At 40.5% G+C, this 9,627-nt stretch overlaps 1 protein-coding gene across 1 annotated transcript in view; it reads right to left on the reverse strand.

Moving 5' to 3' along the window:
- LOC106955369 (homeobox protein Meis1) overlaps positions 1 to 6,553 on the reverse strand; it is a 31,333-nt gene extending 24,780 nt beyond the window's left edge. Inside the window, exons 1-5 of the mRNA XM_015045507.1 lie at positions 5,668 to 6,553; positions 3,650 to 3,870; positions 2,418 to 2,559; positions 2,075 to 2,125; positions 1,436 to 1,486 (exon numbers count right to left, since the gene is read on the reverse strand). Of these exons, the coding sequence (XP_014900993.1) occupies positions 1,436 to 1,486; positions 2,075 to 2,125; positions 2,418 to 2,559; positions 3,650 to 3,870; positions 5,668 to 5,679 (477 nt within the window). The 5' untranslated portion in view covers positions 5,680 to 6,553. The remainder of the gene's footprint in view (positions 1 to 1,435; positions 1,487 to 2,074; positions 2,126 to 2,417; positions 2,560 to 3,649; positions 3,871 to 5,667) is intronic.
- Between the last annotated feature and the right edge of the window lie 3,074 nt (positions 6,554 to 9,627).

Raw genomic sequence — 9,627 nt, forward strand, 5'->3', positions numbered from 1 at the left:
TAAATATAATGAGAGAGAGGAATCAAAAAAAAAAAAAAAAAAAAAAAAAAGGTTTTTTTTTTTAAAAAAAAAAAAAATGAAAATATTTTTGGGGCAAAAAATTTGGTAAATATAATGAGAGAGAGGAATCAAAAAAAAAAAAAAAAAAAAAAAAAAGGTTTTGTTGTTTTAACAGTAAAATGACAAACATTTCTTCAGTGGGGAAATAATGTTCAGTAAGTCATTGTGGAGAAAAGTAGCACTGATTTGCAATACTTTCTGGCAAGAATCATGTTAATATTAACTAAGCAGAAAAACAACTAACACAGTTTTGAAACGATGTGACTTAAGGGAAACACATTTGAATTCGTGATAATACTTTCAGGGTTTACATGAGCTTAACACACCTTGCTTATTATTCACTTTAATTCAAAACTATAATAGTTATTTTAACAATAATCAGGGAAAGATTTGGCTCTACTTTTGTGAGCATTTAAAAAAATCAACTTTCAACAAGCTAATATTAAATTAGCAAGATATTAAAAGTTGTACGTTAATACTCCAGCTGTAAAGTTTGGTCATTTTAAACAGTGTTTTGGATTTCTATTGGCCACTGATTTAGGCGAACGCGCGGGTCCAAGTGAATTTTGGCTTTCATCAAGTCAGAGGCTGCTGCTGCTGCTGTGTGACTTTAATTTCTCTCCACTCAAAATAGAGATATCGTCGAAAATTGACAGTGACAAGAGGGCTCAGAGGCTACAACACACTCAACACCCGTGCTAAATTCATCATCGGTGCCCCGGGTAGTGGCCATTAAGCCGAGGACGACCCGCTTGACTGACATTTAAGGTAAACTGTTTAATGTCGTCTCAGAAGGGCTGTATTCTCACCGCTGGGGCGAAGCATCCCGACGTGATTTTCTTGCACTAAGGAAATCAAAACTGTTTGCTTCTTTTCAATCTGAGCTCGAGATATGTGTGCAGATCGAGAGAGAGAGAGAAAAAAGAAAAGCGTAGTATTAATTTCTCAGAGTTAAAGTTGACGGCGGGATTTCAGCGGTCCATCTGATACAGAAACAAATTAGACCATATCACACTCATCGCTCGGTCTACCCACAGATGGCCGCCTGAGGGCCTTCTGCCCTCCGCAAAGAATCAATTCTAGGGAAAAAACCCGCAAAGTTTGCCTACATGTTTCACCTTGCGTGCAGTCGCTTGCCAACATTAAGCTTCATTAGAGATATTTGGGCACAGAGAGTATCCGTTCCAGTTGTAACAGCTTGCGCCGGTTTAAAAACACCGAAAGAAAAAAAAAAAAAAAAAAAAAAAAAAATGGCCGCATGATTGATTTCGACGCTAATTATAACCGACTCGCAAAAATACATTTATGCAGATACAGCCCATAGGTCTGAAGTGGCATGCTGGACAGAAAAAAAAAATGGTGATGGTAATATTACCTTCTCCAGCTCCAGAAGATGAAATCGTAAAACTTGAATGGCTTGAATCATCTGAAAAATAAAATAACAATAAAAAAATGAGCACTTCACATCTCTTGATATTAAACTCGCGCGTTTTTCCTCAATGCAAGTGGCTGCAGATGAGCGAAATATTCATACGAATGGATTTTTATGTGGAAGTGATATTAAACTTGGACGTTATTGCAATGTGGGACGTGCAAGAGCGCAGACTGGAGCTGCAATAAGCCTCAGAGTCAGAGATCTATTAGCCTCCGCTCATCTAATCTAATGATTAAAAAAAAAAAGAAGAAGAAGAAGGAATGTTGCTCTATAACATCACATTTAAAACATCAAGTGGTTAAGAAAAGGCTGAACATAATAACTTTGCCGAGTTCAAAGGCAGCGTTCTAACAGCGGCCCTTTATGTGCACATACAACCAGGGGCCATCATCATATCAAACAGCACAAATCGGGGGGTTTTGGGCGAGTGGAGGGGGGGAGACATGATGTGCAATCCCATTTTAAGTTTTCAGCACCACGTGGCTCTGTGGCGAATAGGAGCAGCCCGCCAGGAGACGTCCCGACAACATCCAGAAATACTATCTGAAATGTGCGACATGTGACAATTGGATTTCTTACCAGATTATCCAACTCTGGATTTGATGAAAACAGAGGCTTTTCTGCCCGAATCTGCAAGCAAAATGAACACTTTCAGAAAAAACGCATGAACATAAAATAGGTTCGCTTTGGATTAATGATGCATAGCACTTTTGAAGAAAGAAAGAAAGAAAGAAAGAAAGAAAGAATAGAATAATATTTGCGCACAGCTGAAAACTTTAATGATCTTCTTTCCATGAAAAAGTTATAAAGCAAGAGGCACTTAGCCATAGGAGCTCAACCGGTATGAACATGCAGCAAAAGAAAACAAGAAAGAAAGAAAAAAAAGTCAAACTTTTTTTTCTTTTTTTTTTTTTGTCCTGACCTGCTTTGCAAACACCGCTATGTCTTCATTGAAAGATTCCGACGAACAGACGTCTCCTCCCGCCACCCCGGGCTCTCTGGGGGTGCAAGTCGCTAATTCACATTTCTCAAAAATCAGTGCAAGCAAGGGGAACAGGGGGTGCCTGGAAACACACACACACACACACACAATAGCAAATGTCACCAGAGAGAACAGCGCTGTGGTCAACACTACTCCGGGCTATAAGATGTAGCCAGCCGTGCGGCTATAGCCTCTTTCCCCTTTCCAAAGCTCTTGGCCCGTGGGGACTGCCGCTGCCGCAGCCCGGTGCGCCTCTTTTTTCCCCTTCTGTTTATGCGCAAAGAAGAGCTGCAAACAGCGAGGGGACTCCTTTGATTAAATCTGCTCTGCCTCTAATAGCATAAAAGCCTGAGAGTCTGTCTAACAATTTCAAACACAAGGTCTCCCGTTTGGGTCTGAGGCGTGTGTGATTCAGTGTGTATTGTTGCAATAAGTGTGTGTGTGTTTATTGCTTTTTTAATTTTTTTTTTTTAATTTTTTTTAAAGAGTAGCTTTACAACGCTGTTAAGAAAACTTCTATATTCTACATTGGAATATTTTTTATTTTTTATTTGGGGGGGAATTATTCATAATTAACTCGAAATATTAGGTCAGATAAATTAGCATAAAAAACCCATATATATATATATATATATATATATATATATATATATATATATATATATATATATATATATATATATAAAATTATATATATATAACAATTATATATATATATATATATAACTGTTAAAATAAAAAAGGGTAATTAATGCTCATATTCTAAGAGTTACGCCGAAACAGAAATAAAATGAGTAAATCGTTAAGTGAATATATAGGCTATAACAAACGAGAACAAGAAGTTTAGCAAACGTCGAGTTTAGCTCAAAATGAAGGGAAAAACTTTATGCGGAAATTTAAAGCGACAGTACACCCAAACTGTAAACTTAAACACTTTTTTCTCTCATTTAGTTTTGCAGAAACAAGTAGCAAACTCGCCTCACTCTCTAAGTACACATTTTTCAGAGCGCTCATCACACGCTCATCTTTACTTTACTTTCTACACCAAAAAAAGACAAAAATAATAATAACAACAATAATAAAAATGTCCCCCCCCCCTCCCACCCAACTAAATTATTTTTACACCCTCAAGCTCACTCCGGCTTGCACCCGAACGCCGGTTCGCACCTTACCCGTAAATGGCGTCTTTATCTCTCTTGAGAGCGTCGTTGACGGAGGAGCCCATGCTGGGAGGCATGGAGTTGGTGTGCGCGGTGTGCGGGTACTGGTGTGAGTGCAGCTGGGGTCCGTGGTTGAGGTGCACCGCCTGCATGGAGCGGGCGCCGTGCGGGTCTCCGTACATGGTGGTCGGGATGCCCACCCCGTCCATCCCGTAGTGGGGCAAGTCTTCGTACTGCACACAACAAGCACGCAGTTAACAAAAAGTGTGTGTTTTGGGTGTGTGTGTGTGTGTGGGGGGGGGGGGGGGGGATGTACTCGAGTCAAACCAGAAACTTTAATAGACGAAATATCTAATAATGTGCTGCGTTTGACATTTTAATTATTAAAAAGAAAAAAAAATGTTTCCAACAATCATCAAGGAAAGGGGAAATTCTTTGGGTTATTTATATATTTTCCCCAATTTATTTCACAACTATTATTTTAAGAAAATTTCTATGCATATTTTTGTCTTTCCAGCTCTTAAAAATATTGACACTCATATTGAAACGTGGAGTAATGAATTTATTTCCAGTGTTTCAAGTTATTCCCGCTCAGAAGAAAAGTTTGCAGGTCTGGAGCAGGACTTTGTTTCCTGAAGGCAAAAAAAAGAAAAAAAAAAAGCTACAATGGCGACTTTATTTTTATTTATTTTTTTATCTCTCAGGTCAATGATGGCTACTCTTGAAGCCAAAAGGGAAGAAAAGAAAAATACATATTCATTTTTAAAATAAATTAAATAAAAAAAGAACGTGGCTCGTTGAGGATTTGTCGACTCAAAGCGGTGAGTAGTTGGGTTTCAACAAACATCAGCCTGTTTTTTCCCCCCCTTTCTACTGTGCACGAAATCTCTTAAACTAGTTAATTGCATCGCTTTCTAATTTTAAAGGCTCATAATGTTGCCTACACACTAAGTACAACATGCATAGTGCATGCACCAGAAAGCGGATTGTGTTTTTTTCTTTTTCTCCCCCCTTCACCCCTCCCACACACACAAGAAGTCAACCTAAATAATTCTGTTTTGAGCTGGACATCTCCTAGTAGATGCTTTAAAAAGCATACACTCAATCAGTTCATTGGAGAAGCTCGGAAGAAAAATATAAGCTAATTTTTAAATAATAAAAAAGAAAGTTACAAGGGTAAATTCCTCTTTAGCAGACTGGAAGTAGGGTGTGTGTGTGGGGTTGGGGGAGAAAAAGAGTCTGAATTATTGATGGTGCTCTCAAGACGTGACAAACAAGTGTCGGGGAGAGAGTAAAAAGCATTATCACTTAAAGCTGAGCGTTTCGACCCTAAAGGCAAAGAGGTGCAAACCCCAGCGTGGTGCAGCTGCAGCGCAGTGCCAAACTAAGCAGCTAAATGGGTCCGTTTCCCACAACACCACCGCTTTTACACCCTGGAGTACTTTTTATCCGAATCAAGCCAACCTTGCTAAAAAAAAAATATAATAATAATAACAATAAAAAAACTTTTTGTCTCATTTTTTTAAGCGCGATTTTGGAAGAAGAGCTAAAGTTTTCTTCATCCCCTCCATCCTGCAAATAAATTAGAGTAGTAAATATTGACTGGACTCTTCAAAATAAGGGGGAAAATGCATGGATTTGTTTTGCCTCTACCCGCCCTCCCTCCCCCGTCATTCACTTCCAGTTACTGGCCTGTCATAACTAATCTAAAAAACATAGCCCGATGAGAGATATGATCGCGCTTCCAGTGTCCCGCAGTGGGGCCGGTTCGTGGAGCGCGGCCGTGCGCAACACCGTGCCAAAAGACGCCAAACATTACATTTGTCTATTTATTTTTTATTTCTTGGTCAGGAGGACACGCGGGGCAGAAAGTTTTTTTTTTTTTTTTTTGCAGCCGACCGTGGATCCGTGTGTGCGGGTACGAACGTCAGTGAAGCCACGTTACAGAGCAAGCATCGTGGTGGACTTCAGAGAAACTTTTCTTTTTTCTTTTCTCTTTTTTCTGTCAGGGGAGGATTGCCCCTACGTACCCGTTGCGCCATAACCCTCCTCACTCCCTGGTCGTCCTTTCAGTTCGGGTAAATCCCCTCTGAGGCCAGGGTGGACGCGGGGGTAAAAAAAAAAAAAAAAAAAAAAAGGAAAAAAAAAGAGAGAAGACAGAAGGAAAATCCAAAACAAACGAGGAGAACTCTCAGCACAAAATCCCGAGTTCGTCTTTCACTCTTCTTTGCTGCTTCTTCTTCTTCGTCCACGGAGCGGTGAAGCCAGCTCCCGCTTCGCTCTCAGTGCAAGTTCAGCCCGGGCGCGGCGGATACACGTCCTCGGCTGTCCTCTCGGCAGCGGCGCCGGGGTTCCTTTTTTCCCCCGAAAAGCGGGGTGAAAATAAAACAAACCCCCTTTAAACAAAACTGTCCACTCTCATGGCTTTTTTTTTCTTCTTTTTTCTTCTTCTCTCCCCTTCTCTCTCTCTCTCTCTCTGCCACTCCGACTTGTCAGTCACAACGCGAGGGGGGCTTGTCAAAAGTAGCGGATGAATGATGGATCCGACGCGCGTCTCCACGGGATCGGCACCACCTCAACGCTTAATGGTTCACAATCACCGTTCAAAAACGAAGCAGCTCTCCTCTCGTTTTCTTTGATCACTCTCGGCTCCCGGCTTGATTTTCTTATGCAAAAGCGTCTAGAGGAAGATCAAGAGGAGGTGGGGTGATAATTCTGGCTTGGGCTCTCTTAAAGGAGCCACGATCGATGCTGCGCGCGCGGGTGCGCGAACGCGTCCGGTGGAGAGTGTGCGCAGGGTGCGTGTGCATGCGTGAGCCGCCTCGGCCGTTTTGCGCACAATGGGGATGTTGTGTGCGTCTCGAGCTCGAGGAGGAGCGCGGAGGATCTGGACCAGACTGCTGAAACCCGGAAGTAGCGGTGGCCATAACAGGTCGCGTCTTACACAACGCACCGGGCTGCAGCAAGTGGCGGCAGAGAGGAGGGGTGGGAGGACCCTGGGAGAGGAGCGGAGCCAGCCGCTCTGGGATGAACATTAAAAAAATGTATTTATATTTTAAAACCCACTTATGGTTTCAGATTCGAGTCTCATCCCCAAACACTCACTGTTTGTCTTTAAAACATGCAGATTTTTAGCTGCTAATGGGTTCATAATCCACTTATGGAGCTTGTGAATAGTTTATGGACGACTAATTAATCCAGCTTTTAATTCGGTGCGAGTTATTGTCAGGTGTGTAATTAAGAGCCCTGATAGTCAGGAGTGTAAATGAAGGGTTCGTCTGTTTTCCTAAAGTTTCAAAACTAATATTTTTAAAACAGTCTGTCGCCACACTATAAAAAAGGAATTTTGGAGGGTATTGAACATTAGGCGGTAAAATGATATGAAATTTGAATCAAGCGTTAACAATTTTGTTAGAATTTGACTAAAACATTTGGTTCAGTCAACTGTTATTCTCACTCATCATGTGTTGTGTCAAACAGGGAGCAGACAGGCTGATATTTATACCGGGTGTATTATGAGTGGATAAATCAACTCGGTTAAAACGACGCGTTCCCTTAAGATGTGCGGTTGTGATGGTTTCTGTTTGAGTAAGAACTCGGTTTGTATTCAGCTTTTAGCAAGTTTGACCATAATGCTTATGGCCAAACTTGCTAACAAGTTAAGCGACAAACTTTACATGTTTACTATTTCAATACCTTGTCAGCTTTAGCTGGCTTAGCTACAGGGCTAACGCTAAAGGTGACGTTGCTAGCAGGCTCGGTGTCCTGAACCGTCGGCAGTCATTGATTTTGAATGGTTCATTCTAGCTGAGGGTGACTGGGAACATTTTTTTGTGTTCCACCTTTAAGGAATAAACTTTAAAAGTTCACTATTCCAGCTCCATTTTGTGACTTTGCTAGATTAGCATTACATTTTATAGCTTAATGGTGAACTAGTTTTCATGTTTTGTTTTAACCACTGGAGAACAAACCAGATTAGCAAAATGATCTCAACTGGAACCAAGTTAATTTAGTCGAGTGAGTAAATCTTATCAAATCTTATCAAGTCTCACATAGCTGTTGAGCTTCTGTAGTATATACTCCAGAATAATTTATTAAATCCTACCCACACAATGTACGCAAATGATTACTTCAGTTTTATTGATAAAATCTTAACAGTCTGTTTTATTAGCGTGGTCCATTTGTCTGAAAGTTGCGGACCTTCCCTCCACTTACTCAAACTATTTGGATTAATATTAACCTCGGAGCAAAATTATGAAAATGAGCAACACATCTAATAATTGGGGAGAGAGCACACTATTACATTCCATAAGAATAACTAGGTTATTTGTAAATGATGTTTGCATTTAGCCCTTCATTTTTTGTTGCTACATAAAAAAAAAAGGAAAACAATTGGAATTTCAGTTTTGGTCTTAATCTTAAAGTTAAACTGAAATAGTGCAAACTCTTTGTGAGCGCACCTTTTTAGGTCTGAATCGCAGCTGATGGTGTCCGCTCCCCGCTCCCCCGCAGCTGCGCCGAATGGGTCGCTCCACTCTGCCCGCTCTGTCCAATGGCAGAGAGGCGCAGGGCTGGGGGCTCCCCCTCTATTGGTTCTCTGTACCGTGATCGATCCGAAGTTGATTGATCGAGTTCTTAGGCCATATTTGCGAGAGGGCGCAAACTAAAAAAAAAAAAAGGTAGTTTGCGGAGAGAAAAAACACAACTTTGCGCCTCCGCCGGTTTCCACGGTGCTTAACTCAATTTGAAAAAACAAATTATCTGACCAAAAAGGGTCTCTGTGTGTTTCTCTTTCAGTCTAATGCACACACACATACATATATATGTACACGGGTCAATTTTTTTTATATCTATATCTATATATATATATATATATATATATATATATATATATATATATATATATATATATATTTTTTTTGCAGGTTTTTCAAAACGTCTTGAAGTAAACAAAGTTAAACTCTGACCATGTTGCAAAAATGTGTGCATTTAAAGTTAAATTAATTACTAATTCACTTTACAAGAAAAACTGACTAATTTGCGCCAAATCGTTTTGTTTGCAGAGATTCTAAAAGTTTTTGGTGAACATGAATGAATTTTAAATGACGGTGCGGAACGTAAAATGAATGTACTGGCATTATTGACTGCATTATTGATGCCGTGTGGTTTTAAATTATTAAAAACTGATAAAAAAAAAATCTGCCTCGTCAGATCAGATTTCTTAACAGTAACTTATTTGATTTCCATCAACCTTTTAAAATTCTATTTTTTATATATATATATTTTACTTCAATTAAGACTACCTCGATATTTGCATTAAAACAATAAACAATGAGATGTTTCATGCACGTGACTGGCGTGTACGAGGAAAAACATGGATGTAGAGTTTCCAGAAATGACCAAAATGATAAAATGTTAAATATACGTGTACATAAACAACGTTTATCTGATCTCGCTTCAGAGTTTTACGCATCTCTTCCTCCCACTGCTTCTTGTGAATGAACAGAGTGTGAGAGGAGAAGAGCCCTAATGTCCCCCTGATTGAGCTCAGAAGGTGTCGTTTGTCGGTTTGAAGTTTTTTTCTTTTTTTTTTTTTTTTTCCTCCCCCTTCGCCCAGGAGCGTCCAGCCATCGATCATCTGCCCCCCGGTGCCACCGCCGGTGTCACAACATGGATAACGCGGCTTCACACGTTCAGCGCTGATTCCTGAGCCACTAAGTCCCCGCGAGCGGTCGGATCCGAGGGGACGATTTTTCGGGCATGAAATGACCGGTTTAAAAAAGAAAGAAAGAATGAATGAATGAAAGAAAGACAGGCTGCTGCAGTCCGGCCGGCGCGCGGCTCCTCCGTGAAGCGTTCAGACGGCCAGAGGATCCGCCGGGGACTTTTACGCACGGAGAAAACACGGACCAACACGTAACCCTGACTTGTTGTTCTGTTTATTTCAGCTGTTTGGCTGGTAAGTATGACGCTCCATCTTTTTTTTTTTT

Source organism: Poecilia latipinna, unplaced genomic scaffold (genome assembly GCF_001443285.1).
Source record: "Poecilia latipinna isolate Pla-1442-1.1 unplaced genomic scaffold, P_latipinna-1.0 Scaffold38, whole genome shotgun sequence".
NCBI classification, from domain to species: domain Eukaryota; kingdom Metazoa; phylum Chordata; class Actinopteri; order Cyprinodontiformes; family Poeciliidae; genus Poecilia; species Poecilia latipinna.